General features: G+C 43.8%; 1 protein-coding gene across 1 annotated transcript in view; it reads right to left on the reverse strand.

Moving 5' to 3' along the window:
- Positions 1-270: 270 nt before the first annotated feature.
- LOC142560898 (uncharacterized) overlaps positions 271-27,088 on the reverse strand; it is a 141,979-nt gene continuing 115,161 nt past the window's right edge. Inside the window, exons 4-5 of the mRNA XM_075673309.1 lie at positions 16,616-16,739; positions 271-380 (exon numbers count right to left, since the gene is read on the reverse strand). Coding sequence (XP_075529424.1) covers positions 338-380; positions 16,616-16,739 — 167 coding nt within the window. The 3' untranslated portion in view covers positions 271-337. The remainder of the gene's footprint in view (positions 381-16,615; positions 16,740-27,088) is intronic.

The raw sequence follows: 27,088 nt of genomic DNA on the forward strand, positions 1-27,088 counted from the left end.
TTGAGCCCTGCGTTTGACACGACACTGCAGTGCTCCGCCGTCGTGCCGAACGTCGACGGCGTGGACAGCGTATCTTTTTCGCGATGGGTGAACTCGGAACTACTCGCTGCGTTCCCTTGGTTTTGGCAGAGTTGCCCGTTTCTCTGTGTCACCACTTTCGCAGGGTGCCCAAGGTCAGGACACTTGTCGTCGTCGCGGTCCCCTGGCTCACCAACACGTTCTGCAAAGGTCAATAGCGTCTGAGACTGTATCTGTTCGACGACAGACGGTTGACGGGTCGCAGGGTCTGCAAAGGCGTTCGCACTTTGTGGCTCGCGCGGCTTCTCTTGAGACGAAATCATCTTGCTCTCTTCGATGACGGCGTCGAGTGCTTTCGAGACCTGTTAACGTGAGAACCAAAGAGGCAAGGAATGTGATTAAAGCTTGCGTTGGGCCTCATTGCAATGTCATAATTGTGTGTTAAAAGCAGTGCTACAAAGCTGAACCACAGGGACGAAAACAGCACATACAAAGCGCATCTATCAACTGTTTAATAAAACAAACAGGGGGTATATCTTGTAGACTAGAACGTCATGTGCAAAGAGTAATGCGCAAACTGAGCTTGGCACATGCGACCCATCCGTCAGGTCCTTTCCTAAGCAAGTGGTTAAGCCAAATTTTATGTTGTGCGCATGCTCCGGATGTTTTCCTGGTTTTCTAGGATTGACAAATGCCTGTCTGTGAGCGCGATCGACAGTGAACATACGCATGCACCAGAAACAAGAATGAATTGCAGATCTCTATGACACGAAGTAGCAACGACAGTCAAGGAAAATGTTGCAATACTCGGAACAAGAGACAATAGCCCATTTGCTGTAAACCTCAGCAAGGCTCAAAAATATATTCCGCACTTTGCATTTAACCGCGAAGTATCACCATAATCCCATTCTCATCTGGGCATTGAAGCACGCGCCATGACGCCCATTCATGAAGAAAGACGTGGGATGGCTTTGGACAAAAGTGCAAATCTCGACAAGCAATCAAACGAAGCCTAGGAAAAACACTAGACATGTAGCTGTATTATCTTTTTTTCGCTACAGCCAGTAATGTTTTTCATTAAAACGACACTTTTACACATGTTCGCGGCTCACAAGTCCCTTAAGTAGCCTATTTTTTCCATAACTTCCGACCCTTTCTTCAGCAACCATTCGTTTACTGCATGTATTCGAAAAGCTATAGTCCTATAGCAGCTGCTGCTTCTTGCAAAACTTGATTGCAACTGGATTCTGAATTGTTTCAGAGCTTATTTGATCCTTTTCTTTTCAGAAATTGGTGATGTGTATAAAACTCATCATTTGAATCATATAGTTGCCTCTGTTTTTGACGCTACATAGTAGAAGCGTGCTACCTAATTACGGCGAAACAAATATTCCTGCTGTAACTATATGCGTCTGCATTTGATTCGATTCCGTGTTCCATACTTATAGTCCATTCTAATCGTATTCGAAAAAGTGAATATTCGCCCACCTCTAAAACAAATTATTTCAGACAGCATAGGCTCCTCTGTATGCATCCAGAATACTACTTGCTACAAAACGAATGTGTTGCTCCTTGCGGTCTTTCTCAGCAGGGACTGTAGAACACGTCGAAGTGAAAACACTTGCAGCGGAAAGCTAGAACTGCTTGCTAATTTGGGAAAGTCTAAGAAGATGCCGTTTAGAGAACTGCACACAACAGTAGAACAAGATGCCGCGCTGCCAGGTTCCATGGAAGGGCTAATATGTACAGGAACGTGCATATACAGCGTCAAATTATACTTAAAAAATTGCGTTTACCACTACCCTTTTCCTGTTCACATTCCGCAAAGACGGATTTAATGGTTCGTGTTCACCAATGTAACACTTCCCAGAGTCACTTGCCTTGACTTAAAGGGGAAAAATGCGGTAATTATTTGCTTATGGGGATGCAAGCGGTTGGCAACGCTGCGCTGATGAATATGTTTATTGGTATCCCCTTTGAAACGGTAGAGGAGACAAATTATTCTCTAGCTTGCTTGATTTAAGTATATTTTACTACATCTCTCGCTATAGATAGCCTTTTGCTTATCTAAACTCGATCTTAAGTTTACTATTTAAAAGCGGTACCGCAATGCTGCCCCATTACCTACACTTGCACTGACTGCGGTTCTATCAATCCCTTCCCTTCTTCCGCCAACAATCTAATCGTCTCTTACCTATCCCGACAGCCGACTAGTTAATCTTTCCATATTTACTGAAACGCAATGTTTCTGGAAGATGGACACTCCCTATGGGCATCGCTGGGTCAATCCGTATCTTCAAGTTCTATCACGATGTGTAGAGTCGTTTCCGTGACTTTCCTGCAGCACACACATGCCTCACCCTCATGCACATAGTAGCTGAGGTATATTTATGTGCCCAGGCAGCCCTCTCGGGCCTCAAAGAGCAAAGCACTTTAAAGTACCTTCAACCAATAACAATACACTATAACCAATAACAATAACCCCTTTGTGTTGTGAAACACATATTTCTTTCTCATTTCTTTTTTTTCGTTTCTGTAAATCCTCATGGTCGTTTGCGTCAGCGCCTATCAACCGCTGGCGAAAGCACTTGTCCAGAGAGTTATCACGTATTTCCCGCTCCCCTGGAAAAATAAACAAAAGAATCTTGCCTTTCATTAGGTCAAGTAACATTGATCACTTGGTGCCTATGCCGGCAAGGGCAGATGCAGTCAAGTATTCTCGGCTTTCGAAAATAATTAAAAAGTGCAATAGGTTGCCGTGTGATGTAAATACCTATTCTCTACAGTGACATGAAAAATCTGGACTGGCCCACGATGCTGCCACTGAAACTTAACAAGAGTATTCTGTTTTAGGAAGTGTGCATATGTCATCTTCATCATCAGCCTATTTTATGTCCACTGCAGGACGAAGGCCTCTCCCTGTGGTCTGCAATAAACCCTGTCCTGCGCCAACCGATTGCAGCTAGCACCTGCGAATTTCTTAATTTCATAACACCACCTAGTCTTCTGCCGTCCTCGACTGCACTTCCCTTCTGTTGGCACCCATTCTGTAACCCTAATGGTTAACCGGTTATCTAACCTACGCATTACATGACCTGTCCAGCTCCATTTCTTTCTCTTAATGTCAATTGCAATATCGCCTATCCCCCTTTGCTCTCTGATTCACACCGCCCTCTTTCCGTCGCTTAACGTTACGCCCAACATTCTTCGTTCCATCGCTCTTTGCGTAGTCCCTTACTTGTTTTCGAGCTTCTTGGTCGTTCTCCAAGTTTCTGCCCCATATGTCAGCACCGGTAGAATGCATTGGTTGTGCACCCTTCTATTTAGTGATAATGGTAAGTTTCCAGTCAGGATCTCACGACGTGTGCCGAAAGCGCTTCAACCCCTTTTATTCTTCTGTAAATTTCCTTCTCATGATCAGGGTCCCCTGCGAGTAACTGACCTAGGTGAACGTATTCCTTCATAGACTCTAGAGGCTGACTGGCGATCTTGAACTCTTGTTCCCTTGCTCGACTATTCGTCGTTACCTTTCTTTTTTGCATAATAATCTTCAACTCCACTCTTACACTCTCTTTGTTAAGCTCCTCAATCATTTGGTAAAAAACGAGAAGAAAGGGGGTTAACTGAGGGTCCCGATTTTAATTAGTGATATCATAAGAAGCCAAAAAACAATAACACCAAGGTCAACGTAGGGGAAATTACTTGTGCTTAATAAATGAAACAAACAAACGATAAATTAATGGAAATGAAACCCATGAAAAAAACAACTTGCCGTAAATGGTCCGCGCCAAGGTCTGTGAGCGATGGCGCCGGCTTACACTCCCAGGGTTTTACTAGGAAACATAAATACCCAAGAAAGTGGATGGGGAAAAGGCGCCGAGGTAGCTCAATTGGTAGAGCATCGCACGCGAAATACGAAGGTTGTGGGATCGTTCCACATCTGCGGCAAGTTGTTTTTTCTTCCACTTTCCTTTCCATTTATTTATCGTTTATTTCATTTATTAAATACAAGTAATTTCCCCTATGTTCTCCTTGGTGTCAGTGTTTGTTGGCTTCTCAATAATTTGTTGTAATTCGTCCCCAGTGTTGCTGAACAGGACAACGTCATCTGCAAATCGAAGGTTGCTGGGATATTCGTCCTTAATCATTACTCCTAAGCGTCCTCAGTTTAATAGCTTGAATATTTCTTCCAAGCAAGCACTGAATAGGATTGAAGAGATTTCGTCTCCTTGTCTGACCCTTTCGTTATAGGTATCTTCCAACTTTATTTGCGGAGGATTACGGTAGCTGTAGGATCTCTTTAAATATTTCCCAAGGTATTTACGTTAGCGGTATGTACTCCTTGATTACATGATGCCTCTATCGCTGGTATCTCTACTGAATGAAATGCCTTTTCGTAGTCTCTGAAAACCATTAGAGAGGCTGATTGCACTCTGCGGATTTCTCGATTACCTGATTGATGACATGGATGTGATCTATTATAGAGTATCCCTGCCTGAAACCTGCCTGTTCTCTTAGTCCAGTGTTGCCCTTATTCTATTAGAGATAATATTGGTGAACATTTTTTTATAATACTGGAAGTAAGCTAATGGGCCTATAATTTTTCAATTCTTTAACGTCTCCTTTTTGTGTTTTAGAATAATATTGGCATTCTTCGGATTCTCTGGGACCCTTAAAGCTCGCAGGACCTTTCATTAAGGTTATTTCATCCATCCATCCATTTTAAAGTCGATAGATAGTTTGTATAAAGTGCCCTTAGTTTTTCAAGCTTTATCTCTCCTCCATCTTTGGTTAAGTCGACTGGTAGTCTCCCGTCGCTTTTCCCCGTTTCATGTCTTGCAAGGCCCTTCCAACTTCGTCGCTAAATCTAGAAGGAGCCTCTGTGACCTGCTCATTACTACTTCAAATGGAGATATCGTGGCTGCTTTGGGTACTGTACAGGTCAGCATAGAATTCTTCCGCTGCTTTTACTGTATCTTCAAGATTTCTGATGATATTATCCGGCTTATCTTTCAGTGCATAAACCTTGATTTGTCTGATGCCAAATTTCCTTCTCACTTATTTCAAGCTGCGTCCAATTTTACTACTTCCTCAGTCTTTCTGACGCTATAATTCTTAATACTCCTTATGTTCTCCTTGTCGATCAGTTTTGACAGTTCCGCGAATTCTGTCTGATCCCTTGACACGGACGTGTTCATTCTTTGTCGTTTCTTTATTAGGTCCTTCGTTAATTGAGAGAGCTCACCTAGAGCTTGCCTTGGTGCCTTACCTCCAAATCCAATTGCTGTTTCTGAAACCCGGCTAGTTAGGTTTCATTCATTACCCCCTCTATGTAATCTTCGTCTTTCTGTTCTGAGACTGCATATCCGTTTGCAAGTGCCAACGTGAATTGGTCTGCTTTTGCCATTACTGCGTCTAGGTGGGCCTGTTTTTTTAATCAATTTTACTCTCTCTCTCTCTCTTCAAATTGAGGTGAATCCTAGCCCTCACTAACCTATGATCACTGCACTTTACGCTACCTAACAATTATACATCCTGCACTATGCTGGGATCCGCAGAAAGTATGAAATCGATTTCATTACTTGTTTCAACATTAGGGCTTTTCCAGGTCCACTTTTTGGTCCAATGCTTCCTCAAGAGGGTGCTCATTATTCGCAGCTTATTCCTTTCCGCGAATTCTACCAACATCTCTGCTCGAGTGTTCCTAAATTCCACGTCGTAGTTGCCAACTGCTTGTTAACCAGCCTGCCTTTTCCCCACTTTTGCATTGAAGTCGCCGATGACAACAGTATAGTAATATTGCACTTTTCGCATCGTTCATTCAACCTCTTCATAAAACTGTTCTTTTTCTTCATCATCGTGACTGGAGGTTGGAACGTAGGTTTGTACTACCTTTATTCTATACCTCCTATTCAGCTTTAATGCGGCTACTGCTACCCTCTAATTATTGCTGTAAAAAAAATTCGTCAATTGTGCCCGCTATGTCCTTATGGATTAGGAATCCTACTCCTAACTGCTTCTTACCTGGAAGTCCTCTATAGCAGAGGACGTGGCCATTATTGAGCACTGTATAAGGCTCCCCAGTTCTTCTAACCTCGCTAAGGCCAATTATATCGCAAAAAATGCCTGATAGTTCCTCAAACAGTCCTTCTCGGCTAGCTTCATTCGATAGAGTTCGGGTGTCAAACGTTGCAAAGGTCAGTTTCATGGGCGACCTGTCCGGGTCCAGAGATTCTTAGCGCCCTCTGCTGCGTTACAGGTCTGACAGCCACCTTGGTCGGGTGCTCAGCAGTTGCTGGGGGCTGAGAGCCATTGGTTAATCGAATGTGTCATTTCGGAGGGCGTGGCCGAATACTGCACCAGGGAGGCCAATTCCTGTTCTGGTGAGGGAGTGCCTTGTTGAAGCTTAGCTGGTCTTCATAGTTTGGTTGTAGCTGGATTAGGGTAGCCCAATTGCTCCCGTCGTTTCTGCCCGTGTCAGGCTGCACTCCAAGCCTGGAGATGTAGTGTACTCAGGGGCGTGAATTTGAGTTCCCCCCTTAAAAGAAACGCGAGGATTCGAACTTCTGACTGTGGTAACCGAGCATCTAAGCTGGCTTAGTCAGATAACCCTGTGGGCTGTCAGGTCACCTTATGTATGCGAATTTCAGCCCAGAGGATCCTACGTGCCTGAAAAAATGCTTAAATTATCCGCAATATAGGGCTTTTCCTGATCGCAAGAGGTACACTACATAGTATTTCTTAATGGTTCTAAGATCGTGGTTTCGGAGCCTCCCGTACGCATGCGGCCGTGAACGCGGTTAGATACATGATATATTTCCGGCGAATTTGAACAGCACTTAAATGTAGCGCGAAAAAAAATAAAATGAAAGAAAAACATTCAGCGCTTACCGGGAATTCACGAGTCGCGTATGGACTGAGGTACACCAAACACCTTACGGTCACGAATGTCCTGTCTTTCACTTTTTTTTCCGAGACGCTCCCTTCTTTCATCCTTGCCAATAAGCCCTGGTTATAAAGGTTTCTTTAGGGAGTGTGAGGGGGCGGAAGGGGAGAGCATGCCATTCCTTGATTTGGATGGTAAATGCCACATTGTTCTTGTGACAAAGTTTTTCTGTGACTATTACCATGTCTATTAGTCTGTTGCTAAATTTTCCTAGCACACAAAACCTGCTGTCATATTAATTCTTATCCCAATGTTGTTAGCTCAGCGTCAAAACTAAGGTTATATGCGTTGTTCCGCCCTGTATCGGCCTACAGGCTGGCAGTGTAAATAATTAATTTAATTGAATATTTGATTATTTAAATTTTAATGTATTTAATAATTACCTGATTATTCGTTAACTAATTACTTAATAGAGTTGGACGAGCACTCGTCCTGTCAGCTAGCTATTTTTCGTGCTTCTTCGTGCTCAGCTTTTCGTATCCATGAACTGAACAGGAAAATACGAATGCGAAGTAGCATGAATACGCGCTAACTGACAGGACGATTGCTCGTCCTACTCTAGAAAATAATTAATTAATCAAGTCTGGTGGTCAGCCCAGGCCAGTGGAGCCCTCGATGAAAGGCCACCCCTCCTTTGTCGCCGAGACTTCTTAATTCTGTTCCCCATGAATAATGTTTCCATATATACAAATATATTCATGAGCTATCCAACGACGTGCTCAAGTTGCGAAGCATCACACTGTAAGCGACCAATGAAAGAACCTCTTTTGCCAAAGAAAGTTTCTGTTCTTCTTTGGGAGCGAGTGGCAGTAAACCTGCGTGACCTAAAGGAAGGCTCATGTGATATGCGTAAACAGCTGCTCAGGATACCTTCGTATTACTAAACTGCGAAACAGCACACCTTTAGAAGTAATCGCGACAGTTAAGCAGTGGTCTGCAACGCATGGCTTCCTCGGAATTATCGAATCGGGTAACTGCCGAAGCTTCACGTCACGAGTTTAATGAATTCTTGCTGATAACATCGTCCCCTACACCCCAAGTTTGGTAACCTTGTAAAGAGGGCAGTGCAGACCCTGAAGAGCACATTGAGAAACTGAGTTAGAGATGACAGTGACATCTACATAGAAATTCTGAACATAAGGATTAATGTGAGAACGATCACAAAAAATGTACTTTGTGGATAAGAATAAATAGTCAAGACAGAGTGCTCTGTGTTGACTATTTTTTCTACCAATGTACCCGTGCTATAACCATCCTTTTAGAAATGTAATGCCGACTAGCAGAAATCATTGCGACTTTGAACCCAAGAAACATTTCTCGAGAACGAAATCTCGGATAGAAAGAAAACAAGAACTATACTAATAACAGCGTAACGCTGAAGTCCATCATTATCCGTAAATTGAAACGTCAAAGATATGCTCACAGATAAGCACACAGCTAAGGCAGCCGACGTAAATGGAGGACTCAATGTATTTTTGTGGGAAGGGTGCTGCTTGTGGGCACCCCCTACAAACTCTGGAAAGCACACCGCCCCAAGATTCTTCTGGGTGTCCTCGCCCTCCTCGTTTTCCTGAGTTCTGGAGTATCTTCTGCCCATCCATGTCTTATGCTGTTCACAACAAGAACCGAGGAATATTTCGGAACACACACACAGCTCCGATGCGCAGCTTTTGAGGCAGAATAGTCCATAGACATTAAGCTAGGCACAACGTTGACTGGTTTTCCTGTGCATTGCGACGACTACTTGAAAGAATCGGCTCTACCTGCCCGTTTCCACGTCGTCAGAATTACACAACCCCGTCCTGAATTTTTGTACTTCCCTCATGCTATTCTACGTGCCTTGTGACTCTCCTCTGTATTAGGTTGCAGTAAACTGAGCTACATCTGATAATTCTAGTCTTCCTGCCAAAACTTTGGCTCCCGAAACATATCTCGTTCGACCACTGTAGACCACTTGATCTTCCACTGAGCGCGTATCATGTAAGAAATAAATAAATATTGGCACGTGGGCTTCTTTATCTTTTTCGGGTGAGCGTTTTTATCGTCTAACAAATGTTATCGCTCAGCGCGGGACGCGACTGCATGTATCGAAGTTTCTGGAATGTTATCGATGGTTCTAACCGCTGTCTGTTGTCACCTAACCTTGCGTAATCCGATGGCATGTATGCGCGACACGAATGGTGTAAAACTTTCTGGAGGACACGCGGGCACCAGCGATTACTCTGGAAGGTTCGATGGCTCGTGTATAAAAGCCGACGCGCTTGACGGGCTTCACCGGCAGATCGGATTTTCGACAATTGCCGGCAGTGTTCACCACTAGCGTAGCCTGCTTTTGAGGACGCACGTTCAACTAATAAAGCTCTAGTTTCGTCATTGACAATTTTGCTGCCTCCTTCGCCGTCACTGCTACGTTTCGAACCACATGCAAAGTTCCGATACACAGCTGCTTCCGAGCAACCGCCGAAGAGCCAGGCATAAGGCAGGACCAAGCAGCGAGAGAAATTGTAAAAGAGAGTAGCGGGGGGCAAAAGAAAGACGCAATAAAACGGAAAGGTACGAAGAACAAGAGCTACGTTAATTACTTAGTTGGAGTACTTCACTTAAAGAGGACAGTCCTTCCGAGTGGACACTTCAACGAAAGTGCTTTGAGTCATCGTTAATAAAGTGATTACATTAGCGCATGTTCTCCGTAACTATTCATGGGATTGTCTTTCTGTGCTACTTCCTGTTACAAATATTTCTAACATACTAGGTCGTGAAAAGTTTTATGGGGAGTGAATATGGGGAGTGAACGCGCTGTGGTGGGAAGCACTAGGTGAGGTTGGAAAGTTTGGGCAATGATAGTAAATGAAAAAGTTTGGGATAGTTGGTGTCCTATATTGAGAAGCATTAGGCGTAGTTGGAAGGTTTGGGCAATGATGTTAAATAAAAATAAACTTTGGGATAGTTGGTGCACTATGGTGGAAAATATCAGGCGTGGTTGGAAGGTTTCGTCAATGACGTTGAATAAATATAAAGTTTGGCATAGTAGCTGCGCTATGGTGGGAGGAATTAGGCATGGTTCAAAGTTCGGGCAATGATGTTGAATAAAGATAAATGTTTGGGATAGTTGGTGCACTATGTAGGGAGATATTGTCACGTGGTGGTGACGTTGAAGAACACAGCAGCAATAGTGTGAAAGAGAAAAACTAACTTTTATTTGGCGAACCTGTGCCGAAAAAACAGGCTGCACTTATAGCACAACGATAGCGGCGTACACGGTCGGCGATCCTCTAAAATCTGATAAGCGGGTCAAGCGCGTTGGCTTTTATACAACAGTCGCCGAATGCTCCAGAGTAATCGCTGCGACCCGTGTGCCTTCCAAAAAGATTTACATTACTCGCGTCCAGCACACACGCGATCAGATTACACAAGGTTCGGTCACAGACAGCTGATGGAAGCATCGATAACATTTCAGAAACTTCCGATACATGCAGGCGCGTCCTGCGCTGTGTGATAACATTTGTTAGGCAGTGAAACATATCACCCGATAAAGACAAACAAGTACACGTGTCAATATTAGGCGTGGTTGGAAGGTTTGGTCAATGACGTTGAATAAATATAAAGTTTGGCATAGTAGCTGCGCTATGTTGGGAGGTATGAGGCGTGGTTCAACACTTGGGCGATGACGTTGAAAAGAGATAAAGTTTGAGATAGTTGGTGCGCTATGGTGGGAGGAAATAGGCGTGGTTGAAAGGCTTGGGGAACGACGTTGAAAGGGGATAAAGTTTGGAATAGTTTGTGCGCTATGGTGGGATGAATTACGCGTGCTTGAAGGTTTGGGCAATGATGTTGAATAAATATAAAGTTTGGGATAGTTGGTGTGCTATGGTGGGAGGCATTAGGCGTAGTTGAAAGGTTTGGGCAATGATGTTGAATAAAGATAAAGTTTGAGATAGTTGGTGCGCTATGGTGGGAGGGACTAAGCGTGATTGAAGGCTTGGGCAATGATGTTGAATATAGGTAATAGTATGGGATAGTTGGTGCATTATGGTGGGAGATATTAGGCGTGGTTGGAAGGTTTCGTCATATAAATATAAAGTTTCACATAGCAGATGCGCCATGGTATGAGGAATTATGCGTGGTTCATGGCTTGGGCAATGACACTAAAAAGAGAAAGTTTGGGACAGTTGGTGCGCTATGGTGGGAGAAATTAGGAGCGGTTGAAGGTTTGGGCAATGATGTTGAATAAAGATAAAGTTTGGGATAGTTGGTGTGATATGATGGGATGCATTAGGCGTAGTTGGAAGGTTTGTGCACTGATGTTGAATAAAGATAAAGTTTGGTATAGTTGGTAAGCCATGGCGAGAGAGACTAGGCTTGATTCAAGGTTTGGGCAATGATGTTGAATATAGATAAATGTTTGGATAGTTGGTCACTATGGTGGGAGATATTAGGTGTGGTTGGAAGGTTTGGTCAATGACGTTGAATAAATATAACGTTTGGCATAGTCGGTGCGCTATGGTGGGAGGAATTAGGCGTGGTTCAAGGCTTGCGCAATGACGTTGGAAAGAGATAAAGTTTGGCATAATTTGTGCGCTATGGTGGAATGCATTAGGCGTGGTTGAAGATTTGGGCAATGATGTTGAATAAAAAAAGTTTGGGATAGTTGGTGTGCTATGGTGGGAGACATTAGGCATAGTTGAAAGGTTTGGGCAATAATGTTGAATAAAGTTTGGGATAGTTGGTGGTGCGCCATGGTGGGAAGGGTTGGGTGGGGTTGAAGGTTCGGGCAATGATGTTGAATAAAGATAAAAGTTTGGAATAGTTGGTGCGCTATGGTGGCGGATATTAAGGGTGGTTGGGAGGTTTGGTCAATGATATTGAATAAAAATAATGTTTCGCATAGTAGCTGCGCTATGGTGGGAGGAATTATGCGTGGTTCAAGGCTTGCGCGATGACGTTGAAAAGAGACAAAGTTTGGGGCAGCCTGTGCGCTATGGTGGGAGGAATTAGGCGCGGTTGGAAGGTTTGGTCAATGACGCTTAACAAAGATAAAGTTTGGTATAGTCGGTACGCTATGGTGGGAGGGACTAGGCGTGATTGAAGGTTTGGGCAATAATGTTGAATAAAGAGATGTGTGGATAGTTGGTGCACTATGGTGAGGGATATTAAGCTAGGTTGGAAGGTTTGGTCAATGACGTTGAATAAATATAAAGTTTGGCGTAGTCGGTGCGCTATAGTGGGAGGAATTAAGCATGGTTCAAGGCTTGGACAATGACGTTAAAAAGAGATAAAGTTTGGGATAGGTTGTGCACTGTGGTGGGATGAATTAGGCGTGGTTGGAGGTTTGGGCAATGATGTTGAATAAAAATAAAGTTTGGGATAGTTGGTGTGCTATGGTGGGAGGCATTAGGCGTAGTTGGAAGGTTTGGGCAATGATGTTGAATAATGTTTGGGATAGTTCTTGCGCTATGGTGGGAAGGGTTAGGTGTGGTTGAAAGATTGGGCAATGATGTTGTATAAGTATAAAATTTTAGGATAGGTGGTGCGCTATGTTGGGAGATACTAAGCATGGTTGGGAGGATTGGTCAATGACGTTGAATAAATATAACGTTTGGCATAGTATCTGAGCTACGGCGGGAGCAATTAGGCGTGGTACAACTCTTGCCCAATGACGTTGAAAAGAGATGAAGTTTGGGATAGTTGGTGCGCTATGGTGGGAGGAATTAGGCGTGGTTCAAGGCTTGCGCGATGACGTTGAAAACAGATAAAGTTTGGGATAACTTGTGCGCTATGGTGGGAGGAATTAGGCGTGGTTGGGTTTGGTCAATGACGTTGAATAAAGATAAAGTTTGGGATAGTTGGTGCACTATAGTGGGAGATCTTAAGCGGGGTTGGAAGGTTTGGTCAACGACGTTGAATAAATATAATGTTTGGCATAGTAGCTGCGCTATAGTGGGAGGAATTCGGCGTGGTTCTAAGCTTGGGCATTGACGTTGAAAAGAGGTAAAGTTTGGGATAGTTTGTGCGCTATATTGAGGGGAATTAGGCGTGGTTGAAAGCTGTGGTCAATGATGTTGAATAAAGATAAAGTTTGGGATAGTTGGTGCGCTATGGTGGGAGGGACTAAGCGCGATTGAAGGCTTGGGCAATGATGTTGAATAGAGATAATAGTTTGGGATAGCTGGTGCACTATCTTGGGAGATATTAAGTGTGGTTGGAAGGTTTGCTCAATGACGTTGAATAAATATAAAGTTTCACATAGCAGCTGCGTTATGGTGGGAGGAATTATGCATGGTTCAAGGCTTGGGCAATGACATTGAAAAGAGAAAGTTTGGGACAGTTGGTGCGCTATGGTGGGAGGAATTAGGAGCGGTTGAAGGTTTCGGCAATGCTGTTGAATAAAGATAAAGTTTGGGATAGTTGGTGTGATATGGTGGGATGCATGAGGCATAGTTGGAAGGTTTGCGCAATGATGTTGAATAAAGATAAAGTTTGGTATAGTTGGTACGCCATGGCGAGAGAGACTAGACATGATTCAAGGTTTGGGCAATGATGTTGAATATAGATAAATGTTTGGATAGCTGGTCACTATGGTGGGAGATATTAGGTGTGGTTTGAAGGTTTGTTCAATGATGTTGAATAAATATAAAGTTTGGCATAGTAGCTGCGCTATGGTGGGAGGAATTAGGCGTGGTTTAAGGCTTGGGCAATGATGTTGAAAAGAGATAAAGCTTGGGATAGTTGTTGCGCTATGGTTGGGGGAATTAGGCGTGGTTAAAGGTTTGGGCAATGATGCTGAATAAAGATAAAGTTTTGGATAGTTGGTTTGCTATGGTGTGAGGCATTAGGCATGGTTCAAGGCTTGGGCAATGATGTTGAATAAAGATAATGTTTGGGATAGTTGGTGTGCTATGGTGGGAGGCATCAAGCGTAGTTGGGAGGTTTGGGCAATGACGTTGAATAAAAATAAAGTTTGGGATAGTTGGTGCGCTATGGTTGGAGGGACTGGGCGTGACTGAAGGCTTGGGCAATAATGTTGAATAAAGATAAATTTTTGAGATAGTTGGTGCAATGGTGGGAGATATTAAGCGTGGTTGGAAGGTTTCGCCAATGACGTTGAAAAAATATAAAGTTTGACATAGTAGCTTTGCTATGGTTGGAGGAATTGGGCGTGGTTCAAGGCTCGGGCAATGACGTTGAAGAGAGATAAAGCTTGGGATAGTTGATGCGCTATGGTGGGAGGGACTAGGCGTGATTGAAGGTTTGGGCAATGATGTTGAATAGAGATAATAGTTTGGCATAGTTGGTGCACTGTGGTGGGAGATATTAAGCGTGGTTGGAAGGTTTTTTCAATGACGTTGAATAAATATAATGTTTCGCATAGTAGCTGCGCTATGGTGGGAGGAACTAGGCGTCGTTCAGGACTTCGGCAACGACGTTGAAATTTGGGATAGTTGGTTGCTTTGGTGGGGGGAATTAGGCGTGGTTGAAGGTTTGGGCAATGATGTTGAATAAAGATAAAAATCTGGGATAGTTTGTGCACTTTGGTAGGAGGTATTAAGCGTGGTTGGAATGTTTGGTCAAAGGGGTTGAAGAAATATAAAGTTTCGCATAGTAGGTGCTCCATGGTGGGATGAATTAGGCGTGGTTCAAGGCTTGGGCAATAACGTTGAAAAGAGATAAAGATTGGGATAGTTTGTGCGCTATGGTGTGATGAATTGGGCGTGGTTGAAGGTTTGGGCAATGATGTTCAATAGAGACAAAGGTTGGGTTAGTTGGTGTGCTATGGTGGGAGGCATTAGGCGTAGTTGGAAGGTTTGGGCAATGATGCTGAATAAAGATAAAGTTTGGAATAGTAGCTACGCTATGGTGGGAAGGACTAGGTGTGGTTGGAATGCTTGGGTAATGATGTTGAATAAACATAAAGTTTGGAATAATTGGTGGGGATGATAATAATAATAATATTTGGGGTTTTACGTGCCAAAACCACTTTCTGATTATGAGGCACGCCGTAGTGGAGGACTCCGGAAATTTTGACCACCTGGGGTTCTTTAACGTGCACCTAAATCTAAGCACACGGGTGTTTTCGCATTTCGCCCCCATCGAAATGTGGTGGGGATGAGGCGTGGTTGTGAGGCTTGGGCAATGATGTTGAATAAAGATAAAATTTGGTATAATTGGTGCACTATGGTTGGAAGGACTAGGCGTGGTTGAAGATTTCAGTAATGATGTTGACTAAAGATAAAGTTTAGGATAGTTGGTGTGTTACTGTGGGAAGGACTAGTTGCGGCTGGAGGATTTGGGCAATGATGTTGGGTGATGATGTTGAACAAAGATTTAATTTGGAAAAATTGGTGCGCTCTGGTGGGAAGGACTAAGTGTGGTTGGAAGGTTTGGGCAATGATGTCGAATAAAGATAAAGTTTGGGATAGTTTGAGCGCTATGGTGAGAGGGACTAGGCATGGTTGGGAGGTTTGTGCCATGCTGTTGAATAAAGATAAAGTTTGGGGTAAGTGGTGTGCGCTTGTTACGGCATGAATGCTGTGCGAGGCCAGCGCGACAGCATAGACTAATGAGGGGACAAAACACGGGCGTTTCTCCCGTACAATCTTCACTGTCCCTTCTCGTTCTAGAGCTCTATTCAACATATGAAATGAGGTCATATCTACTGAACCATCATGCTAAGTCTTCCATGTGATGTGGTAAACATATATATTTGCCCGTATTTAAAGTCTATACGCGACATATTATTTCCATATGAACAGAAGATTATTTCTATTACTTTCGAAGCTCAGTACCACATGCGTTATTAACGTTGAATTCGGATAAACGATCCACCGTCAAAATTATTTTGTCTAAAATAATTGAAATAATCTTACTTCGCCCCGAAAGCACATTACTTCAATTTCTAATTCAGTTTCTTCATAGTCTACTAGTAAAACTAGTGCTATGCAGTGTGACTTCGTATACCATATTTCCTTAGTAGTAGTCTTTCTAGATAGGTAGTCATTTCTTTTGTTCTCTTTTGCACCAACAATCTGGCCTCATTTAGCGCCGAAATAGTCAAATAGTCTCCTTACCTCTATAAGCTGTCTCCTTATAGTTTACTGGTTATGTCAATACTTAATGGAACATGTTTATAACGGCGCGCTTTGATGACAAGGCACAGAAAGAACGCACAGAGGACAGACGCCGTATATCCTGTGTGACGTCCATTGTCGGCGTCTGTCCTGTGCATTCTTTCGGTGTCCTGTCCTCAAAACGCGCCGTTATATCCATGTTCTATCAAGCCAGTAACCAAATAGCCCTTCTAGGTCTGTTAATCAATATTGAAGATACTAATTGTGACCTCAATTGTATGTCGGGCACAGAAATTATTCTCTCTTGCTTTTGTTTTTATGAATGTTCGTGCACTCGTGCTGTGCTGCCGTTTGCTGCGCCAGTTGTCGGGCCTCAAACACTACCACGTCAGGTGTCTTGGCTTTCCATTCCGGTCCGTTTCCGCATATAGTCACGAGAATGCATGCACTTCACTCTCTCATTCACTAAAAAAATTGATATCCCGTTAATATCCGTTAATTGTGCATACTTTGCTTGCTACTTTCCTGTACCATTCCTCGGCCGGTTATGATGCCGTTTCGCGCACTAGCAGGTGCATGTACCTACCTGTTCCTCCAACGTGGCGTCGGACTCGCACAGTTCGTCCTCGCCGAGCCAGGGCAGCGATGGGTCTTCTCCGAATGTGGCTCCCGTTCCAATGTTCTCATCCACTGCGACGAAGACGTTCTTCCTGAAAGGAAAGTTTGGAGACAATGAGACGACAAAAGTATGCCTCTTCTATTCGCATTCAAAAAGCAAATTACGCTGTTTAACTTCCCAAAGCAGCAGACGGGCAATGCGGAGCACCGTAGCGGGGGTCTGCAGATTGACTTTGACTTCGTGGGTCTCTTTAAGGAGACACTAAATGAAAAGACTTCAACGATTTTAAAGAAACAAAGTAAACTTTAAACCCTATTATCATTAGGGTTTAAACCTTAAAGTCAGCATTATTTTTTTTTCGCGCCGACACCCCACACCGGTGTGTCATTGTGAAGTCAATGATTTCAAGCTAATTTCTCGTGTTTGGGCATTCTGGTGCAGTAAAACTTTTGTTTCAGTTGAGTCTATCGCTGCTCTTTTGAAATATGAGTCATTCCATCTTCTTTGATATCAAGTTAACTACACTCCGAGCACACACATCCTCAAAATCCGTGACGTCAAGGCGGGCTGATCAGGGAACTTGAAGACGGCGTCACCAACAGTCTTTTCTTTGCGAATCTATTCTCGCTTACCAAGCCGGTAAGCATGACCTTCTCGGTATGGTAAAAGAGCAATTCAATATTTCAGATAAACTCTCTTACTTTCACTTCAGAGACACTGGTTCCTACGGAAGTCCAGGTTGTGCAACTGAAGTTGTAAAGCACCGGAAATTTTATGCGACTGCAGCTGTTCATCATCTCTAAAGGCTGCGTGATATTTCTACCACACCCCTTACCTCATGCTGTATCATATATGCTACACTTACAAGGACTACTTCTAGCCTGATAGAATCGACAAAAAAGAAAGTTCTACATATTCCTCGGCAATCTGTTCCCCCTGTTGCAATGGAAGCGACATTAGCACTGGAATACCACGGCAAGCTGGGCGAGTTGGTGATTGAACATGTTCCTAGGGGTGGGCAGCGCCACCCGGATGAAAGACAAAAGGCAGTATACAATATGAGCGCGGGTAATAAAGCGCAGGAAATAAAACACGATAGCACTGGGAATAAAGTTTCACTTATCTCTCCTTTAAATGTCTGCTGGCGGCTACTCACACAAAGTGCAACAAGTTCCTAAATAAACAGGTTATTTCGACAATTTACACACTTTAAATCAGCGCGCAAAAATGGTCAGAATGCTTTACTCTTTATTAGCTTATTTTGATGTTTCGATGGAGAAATATTTTCCGGTTAAGCAGGTATGGGTTGCTTTCTGAAGAATATTGACACGTCTACTTCTTTATCATTATCGGGCGGCCATGTTTCACCGCCTAACAAATGTTATCGCACAGCGCAGGAGGCGCCTGCATGTATCGGAAGTTTCTGGAATGTTATCGATGGTTCCATCCGCTGTCTGTGACCGAACCTTGTGTAATCTGATTGCATGTATGCGCCAGGCGAATCATGTAGAACTTTGTGAAAGACACGCGGGTCCCAGCGATTACTCTGGAACAATCGAAGACTGATGTATGAAATCTGACGCGCTTGACCATCTGATCAGATTTTCGCCGATAGCCGAGTGTTTTCGCCGCTATCGTTGTTCTTGGAGTGCAGCCTTCCTTTAAGGGCACGCGTTCGCCCAATAAAAGGCTAGTTTCGCTGACTACAATTTTGCTGGCTTCTTCGCCGTCACCACCACGTGACAATATTGGAAATGTGTTTTCTCGCGAAAGAATAAATTTGGCGGCAAAATTTATTTTTTTGCAAGAGCTATAATTTTTATAAGAATTATCGGTGCAGAATAGGTAAAAGAAAATCCCAGCGGTGTTTAGGGGGATGATAGCATGGGGCCTGCCAGGATCTAGGAGCACCCCCCAACACTAGAAGCAACAAATAACTATCGGTAGAACAAAAAGAAGGCTTTGTTTCGACTTGCTCCAGATTCACAAGCACTATGCAAAGCACTGATTAACATAAAGCATAATTCATAAATGATCAGTACTCGACATTTAAAGTATTCGTCAACCAAAGATGACGTCATTCAAGTTTAATGATTCTTGTAATAGCTAGAGCTGTGAAGAATAAGCTCCACCTCTTAAAGTAATGTGTCAAGTATTTTCAATGGTATTGATATTTTTGGAAGATTATTTTAATTCAAATGTCTTTTTGTGTACTCACAAATATTCGAGTACCTTCATGGTATATCATACATGATACGCGACAATTTTTGCTCATAAATTTGCAACCAAGTGTTTCATAGAAAAGTGAGATTGTTTTATGTACTCGTATACCTGGCCTGCACAGAGGTTTGTCCAATTTTTTCACAAGAAAATTACAATTCTTGTAGTACTAAATTTTTTTTCTCTAGCATCCCTTTAAATGACCCTTCAATAGGTCCAAACTGAGATGTAGAGTGCACAGTGTAAGTTGTAAGGGCACCGCACGTTTTACGCATCGGCAATGGGCGCCATCTCTAAACGCTGCGATGCATTTCTACCATGGCCCTAGCTTAAGGTCTCAGGAAACTCGTAGCCTTTGGAGACGTACCACTGGCGCACTGCAGATAACTAAAGCTCCTCTAACAGTTTTAGGAAAGACGGGCTTTAATGACACTTTAAGAAAAGGCTGAGTCTGCGTACGTATCTGTGGATGAGTGCGCCATTTGTGTGTTGGCCGCAGCCTATAACAGATATTCATTCCAAGCATTCTTCTGCAAGCCCAGGCACATTTTCGTGGGCAAGCCTATCTAACCTTTTCGACTCCAATACAAAACCTATTCTCTGAAACAAAATTTGTCAGTTGTACTTATGAAATATCATCATCATCAACCTATCTTTATGTCCACGGCGGGACGAAAGCCAATACCTGGTGAAATGGTTATTCTCCAATTAACCAGGTACTGACTTGCATTACATGATTGCAACTTGCGCCTGCGAATTTCTTAATTTCATTCTCCGCCTAGTCTTCTGCCGTTCTCGACTGCGCTTCGCTTCTCTTCGCCCCCATTCTCTAACCTTTATTGTGCACTGCTTATCTGTCCTCCACATTACATGGCCGGCCCAGCTCCGTTTATTTCTGTTAATGTCGATCAGAGCATCGGCTACCCCGTCTCCTGTCTGATCCACACCACTCCCTTCTGGTCTCTTAAAATTAGGCCTCACATGTTTCATTTCCTAACTCTTTGCGCGGTGTTTAACTTCTTCTCGAGCTTCTTTGTTAACCTCCAAGTTTCTCTCCCATATCTTAGCACATGTAGAATACAAGGATTGTACAATTTTCTTTGCACCGACAGTAGGAAGCTCTGAGCTTGTATTGGGTAATGCATGCTTTATGCATTGAAAACCGTTTTTATTTTTGTGTATTGATTGATTGATTTGTAGAGTTTATAGGCGCAAGGGCCAGATGTGGCCAAAGAGCGCCAAGTCGATGATTTGTACTTCTGAATGATATGTGGGTTTTAATTGCGTGGAGTATTGAAACACGGCTGTATAGTGGCCTCAAATAATCGCTAAAAAGTGCAATATACACATGTGGTGCAATATGGCTGTAAAAAGACCTACAATTTATTTGCTGTAAAGTGCGTAAAACACAAGTATATACATAATACAAAAATGACACTGACTGATCGTTTCTGCGATCGCAATAGGTGTTTCACGAGATAGGGATGATCAGTAAAATATGTAGAATCTGTAGCACTGGTGCCTCAGCAAGGCCTTGAAAGCAAGGGCTGGGAGGCAGATGCTCTAGAAAATGTTTTCATTGCATCTACGACCTCCAGGTGGAGGCCGTGCTACAAGTAGTCTGGCCAAATCACATTTAGGGTGTCAGTTTCAAATAAAAAGTTTAATACTGATTGAAAAGTAAAAAGGGGTTCATTGCTAAGAAAGAATGCTGGATGTAACGGTATGTGTTGGATATAAGAGGAGGGAAAGTACTTTTTTCTTTCTGCCTCTATTTCAGCGCATTGGATAAGAACATGAATAACTGTAAGCCTCTTGCCACATTTGGTACATGTCGGAGGTTCGCTTCCCGTCAAAAGGTAGCAGTGAGTGGCGTAAGTATGTCCTATTCTTAATCTACAAAGAAGCACTTCCTTATGCCTTCCTGTTCTTTCAGATATACAGTTCTCTAATTTCGGTTTGATAAAGTGTAGCTTATACTCTAATATTATCTCATTGGTCCTGCCAGTGCTTCCTCAGTTTGTGGCGTAAGAATGGCTTAAGTTTTGTTGCTGCTATGGGTTTATTCACATCCGTTTCATTAAAGACGACTGACGTTGCACTTTCGCAGCAGCTACATTACCTTTTATGCACCTATGGCCAGGTACCCAACATAGGGCTATGTTTTGGTTGTATGGTAAGGCTAAGGATAGTTCTGTGTATAGTTTATTAAAAACAGGGTTCTTATGTTTTCGAAAACTCATTAAGACCCTTACTACGCTTAATGAATTGAGATTTCTTTGTCTGATATGTTTTACAGCTGAGAGTATCGCGTACGTCTCAGCCCTGAAAATACTTGTGTTAAGATTTAGAGAATCCGAGGTGGAAAAAATGGCCCAAGAGCTGCATACGCGACACCAGCAGATGATCTGGAAGCATCTGTATAATATTTGGCACAGCAGTACTTCGCTTGGAGTTTGAGGAAGTGTGATCGTATACACATACGATCCATGCCTCAGGTGCATGTTTTGTTATTTCGACAAACCAGATATCGCACTCCATGGTCTGCCATTCTCAAGACGGTGGAAGGCGAGTGGGAGGCATTAGGATATTTTCTGGGAGATAGATGTCTGTTTCTTCTGCCATTGCTTCCAAGCGTAGGCTCAAAGGAGTTCTAATACGTGGGCGGTTACTGTAAAGTCTGGTAGCGCGCAGGTCGCTAACGATGGAATGGCATGAATGTTCGGTGTCTAATTTTACCTTAGTATAGTATGATATACTTAAGAATATTCTTCGTAGATGTAAGGAACATTCGTTGGACTCAACGTAGAGACATTCAACAGGGCTCGTTCTAAAGACGCCTGTTAGCTGTCGTATACCGAGGTTGTGGATTGGGTCGAGAATCTTTAGCGCACCCCCTGTTGCGGAGTGGTACACTACGGCTCCGTAGTCGAGGCGTGATTGTGCGAGACTCTTATACAGGCTAGGCACACACTTCCTGTCTCTGCCCCAGGTTGTTCGAGAGAGCAGCTTGAGGAGGTTCATGGTCTTCAGGCACTTTTCTTTAAGATATTTTAGGGGAGGAATGAAGTTAAGTTTTGTGTCCAGGATAACACCTAAGAATTTGTGTTCAAGGTCGACAGTTAGTCTTTCTCCATTAAGGTTAATATTTGGTTGTGGTAGTACACCTCTCCTGTTTGAAAATAGGACACATGTGCTCTTTTGGGGGTTCAATTTGAAACCATTCTCGTCCGCCCACCTTGAGAATCGATTCAAGCCAAGCTGTAGCTGCTTCTCGCAAATGCTAAGATTGCATGACCTGAACTCTATTTGTACATCGTCCACATAGACGGAGTAGAAGAGTGTGTGAGGCAATACGGTGTGGAGGGAGTTCATCTTAACAATAAATAACGTACCGCTCAGTGCTCTACCCTGCGGAACACCTGTCTCCTTTATGAATGGTCGAAACTGTACGTTGCCAACTCTAACACGAAATGTCCTGTCAGAGAGATAACTTTCAATTATTCTCAGCAGGTTGCCGCGAATGCCCATTGCAGAAAGATCCCGAAGGATCCCGAAGCGCCGCGTAGTATCATACGCCTTCTCCATGTCAAGAAACACTGATAACACAAGCTGTTTGTGGACAAACGCATCCCTGATGTACATTTCCATGCGTACAAGCTGATCTGTCGTCGATCTGCCTTCTCTGAAGCCACATTGATATGGATCTAATTTCTTGTTTATTTCTAGATAATGTACCAGGCGACTGTTTACCATTTTCTCAAAAACTTTGCATAAGCAGCTCGTCAATGCTATAGGCCTATAACTATTTGCCAAAGAAGGGTCCTTACCCGGTTTCAAAATAGGAATTATGATGGCCTCTTTCCAAGCAGAGGGAATGTGGCCAGATGACCATATAGAATTGTAAAGACAAAGAAGGGTTTTTTGTGTTTGAGACGCCAGGTGTTTTAGCATTTCATATAGGATGCGGTCAGAACCGGGGGCAGATTTGTTGCAGCTGTTTAGGGCTGCCTGAAGCTCTGCCATGCAACAAGGTCTATTGTATGCCTCGCATTTGGTGCTTTTCCGGTCTAGTGGTTTTCCTTCTATTTGCCTTTTGTACCTTTGGAATGTTTCAGAGTAGTGTGACGAGCTGGATATCTGTTCGAAATGTGTGCCAGGAAAGTTCGCCTGATCTTCCTGCTGTCGCCTTGAGTATTCACCAAAGGCAGCGAGTAAGGCTGTCGACCCTTTAATCTATTCGCTCTATTCCAAACCTTTGTTTCATCAGTGTAAGAGGTAATGCCCGATATATACTTTCTCCAACTATCTCTTCTAGCTTGTCGCCGCGTTCTCCGACCCTGGGATTTGACCTGCTTGAAATTGACTAGATTTTCTGCTGTCGGAGAATCCCGAAGTAAACCCCATGCCTTGTTCTGCTTCTTACGCGCTATTCGACACTCATCGTTCCACCACGGAAGACGGCGTTTTGTGGACAATCCACTTGTTACAGGGATACATTTCGAGGAGGTGTCAATGAGAAAGACCTTAAAATATTTAACTGCAGCGTCTATGCTTAAAGCACACATGTCGTCCCAGGATAAATAAGCAAGGTTTTTGAACTTTTCCCAGTCAGCTGAGTCAGTTTTCCAGCGAGGTAATTGCGGAAGGCATTCATTACACATTGGTGTGCTTAGAACTACAGGGAAATGGTCACTCCCGTATGGGTTTTTATTAACTTTCCATTTAAAGTATGGTAAAAGAGTAGGAGATGCAATGCTAAGATCTATTAAGGAGTATGTTTTGTTTGCCAGATTATAATATGTGGGCTCTTTCCCATTCAAGAGACATGCACCTGAAGAAAAAAGGAACTGTTCAATCAAGCGACCTCTCGCATTGCAGCGCGGGTCGCCCCATAGGTTGCTGTGTGCATTTAAATCTCCAAGCACAAGATATGGTTCAGGTAACTGATTTATTAATGTTTGGAATTCTTGTTTGTGAAGCTGAAAATGCGGCGGTATATATAAAGAGCAGGTGGTTATCAGTTTATTTAAATGTACAGCTCGAACAGCCACTGCCTCAAGGAGTGTTTGTAGCTGTAAGTATTGACAGGCTATAGATTTGTCAGCTATGATGGCTACGCCGCCGGATGATGCGAGGGCATCATCGCGATCCTTCCGAAAAATAACATATTGACGTAGGAAGTATTTATGATTAGATTTCAAATGGAGTCTCTTGGACACACAGCACTTTTGGAGTTAGTTCATTAAGGAGTACATCATCGACGTTTCAAAGCAGGCTTCTGATATTCCACTGAATAATCAGTGTATCCATATTAAAATAAATGTTGTGTTATGTGTCAAAGAGAATGAACTTGGATTAGCTTACAGTGCCCTTTTGGGGCCCTGTAATTGGAGTTTTGCCTTTTCTGGAGCGGTCAGAAAAATCGCACCGCTCCTTAGGCGTCAACTGCGCCTTCTGACTGGGTGTTGTGTCCATGGCCTCTTGAGAGGCACTGGGCACACGCTCTTGCGAGCGGTGTGCTTTCCGTGAGAGCCTTGTCTCGGAAGACAAGGCCTTGGAGCCCACCGTCCTGGTGGTTGGTGGGTTTTTCTTGACCTCTGAGCTGGGGTGACTGGTGCCAGCACTAGCAGAGGCCTCCACTGTGGTCAAATTCGGGAGAGGTAGAGCAGCCTTCGTTGATCCCATCGTGGGGGCGGGTGGCGTTGCCGCACGCTCGCTATGCGTGGTGCTGGCGTCCGCCAAGTGCCGTTGTGGTACTGCCCCCCGACGTACCGCTTCGGCGAAAGATGCGGTCTGTGCAAATGTTTGTGAGATGCGTTGCCTTGCTTCTCTGAAAGTTATGTTTTCCTTTACCTTTATTGTAATTATTTCTTTTTCTTTGTTCCAGACTGCGCATGATCGAGAATATGCAGGGTGGCCACCATTACAATTGCTACAACGCGACTCAGCCTTACAGTCATTTGCAGAGTGATCATTGATGCCACATTTCGCACATGTTAGCCGCCCTCGGCTGCTCTGGGAAGCGTGACCAAACCTCTGACATTTAAAACAACGTCGCGGGCTTGGGATGTACGGTCGTACTCTGATTTTGGTATATCCAGTTTCTAATGTCACTGGTAATGTGCTAGAGCCAAAGGTAACTATCAGGTGCTTAGTTGGCAGTTCCTTTTTGTCACATCTGATCTTTATTCTTTGTACACTTATTACGTTTTCGTCCTTCCATCATTCCAGGAGTTCTTCTTCGGTCAAATCCATCAAGTCAATGTAAGAGATTACGCCTTTGGCCGTATTCATGGATCGGTGAGCTGTTACACTGACAGGGATGTCTCCAAGTTGTACAAGGTTTTATGCTTGCCATGTTGTGCTTTGTCTTTGAGTTCGAGTAATAGGTCCCCACTGGCTAGCTTGGTGATTTTATAGCCGCCTCCAATGGTCTCTGTGAGATACTTCGCAACGACAAATGGTGAAATCGTTCTTGCTTTCTTGTCAGGTTTATCACTGTGGACAACGTGAAATTTCGAGAAAGTCTCAGTGCCTTTTAGGAAAAACTGAAATGTAGCATCGGTGCGCCCCCTTTTAGAGGGACGATCGGTTGAGAAAGGGTTGGAGGTTCCCATGAAATATGTTCAGTATTCAGCGACGATGCCAGTCACCCACCACCGAGCCCAACAAGGGGACAAGGCAGGGTATGTGGTGAAACAAGCCCTACCATGCCAACTGTACGTCGTCACTATAACCACATATGTTATAACCAAGGTAGGTCATAGCACACCAGGTTAACCCTCGCCGCCAGGTATGTTGGAAGTTATCAGAAGAAAAAGAAGACAGGAAAGACTAAAAGTGAAAAGGAAAGACGAAGGTGCGCGAAGAGAGAGAAAGGAAAAGGCGACTACCGATTTCCCCCAGGTGGGTCAGCCTGGAGGTGCCGTCTATGTAAAGCAGAGGCCAAAGGGGTGTGTTGCCTCCACCGAGGGGCCTTAAAGGTCCAAACACCCAGCATCGGCTCAACCCCCTGGATCCCCTTTTCCCCAGACACGGCTATGCCGCGCACGGCTACACGCGGAAGGTTCCAACCCTCGTGTGATCGGGTACGTGGTGTCGCAACACCAAACGCCTGCTGACGCAGACGCCCCTGTGGGGTTATTTTTGTGTAACTTTCCTACTGATGATCTCCTGTGAATAACTGACCAAGACAAGCCTAGTCCTGCACAGGCTCTAGAGGCTGACTGGCGATCATGAATTCGTATTCACTTGCCAGGCTATTGTCATCTGCATATTAATCTTCAAATTTACTCTGGCATTTTCTCTGTTGTGATCCTTAATCATTTGTTGCAGTTCATTTCCAGTGTTGCTAAACGAGACAATGTCTTGTGCATACCAAAGGTTGTTGAGATATTCACCGTTTATTCTCACTCCTAAGCCCCTCCCAGTCTAATAGCTTAATACTTCTTCTAAACATGCAGTGAATAGCATTCGAGAGATTGCGTCTCCTTGCCTGACCCCTTTCTTGATAGAAAATTCTCTACGTGTATTTTGAAGAAACAAGGTAGCTGTGATATATTTTTGGACATTTCCGAAGATATTCACGTATGCCTTCTGTACTCCTTCATTACGCAATGCCTCCATGAATGCTCTACACAGCTCGTACCTTGAATCACAGCTCCCGGCTGTCCATCGGGCCCGCGACGCGGCGCAGGGGCATGGCCTTTCTGTCCCGACGGGGGAGCGGCCCGCTGCGCACAAATCGCGCGCACTGACGGACCTCAGGAAAGTTATTCATCCATCCATCCATGACTGCTAGTACCTCTACTGCGTTAAAGGCCTTTTCATAACCTGTGAAAGCCATATAAAGAGGTCGATTGTAGTTCAAAGATTTTTCAAATACCTGAATGATGACACGGGCGTGATCCATTGCAGAGTATCCCTCTCCGAAGCCAGCCTGTTCTCTTGGTTAACTGAAGTGTTGGCCTGCCGCTATTGGAAACTGTCTTGGTGAATACATTATGCTATACTGAAAGCAAGTTAATTGGCCTATATTTCCTCAATTCTGTAACGTTTCTCTTATCATAGATTGTCATGTTGTCATCATAGATTGTCATAGATTGTCACGTTGTCATTCTTAAAGCTTTCTCGTACACTTGTCGAGAGACATCGTGTATAATGGGCCGCAAGCTATCGTTAGCATAATGCCTCCTCCATCTGTTATTAAATTGACTG

This window comes from Dermacentor variabilis, chromosome 10 (genome assembly GCF_050947875.1).
Source record: "Dermacentor variabilis isolate Ectoservices chromosome 10, ASM5094787v1, whole genome shotgun sequence".
Classification (NCBI taxonomy): domain Eukaryota; kingdom Metazoa; phylum Arthropoda; class Arachnida; order Ixodida; family Ixodidae; genus Dermacentor; species Dermacentor variabilis.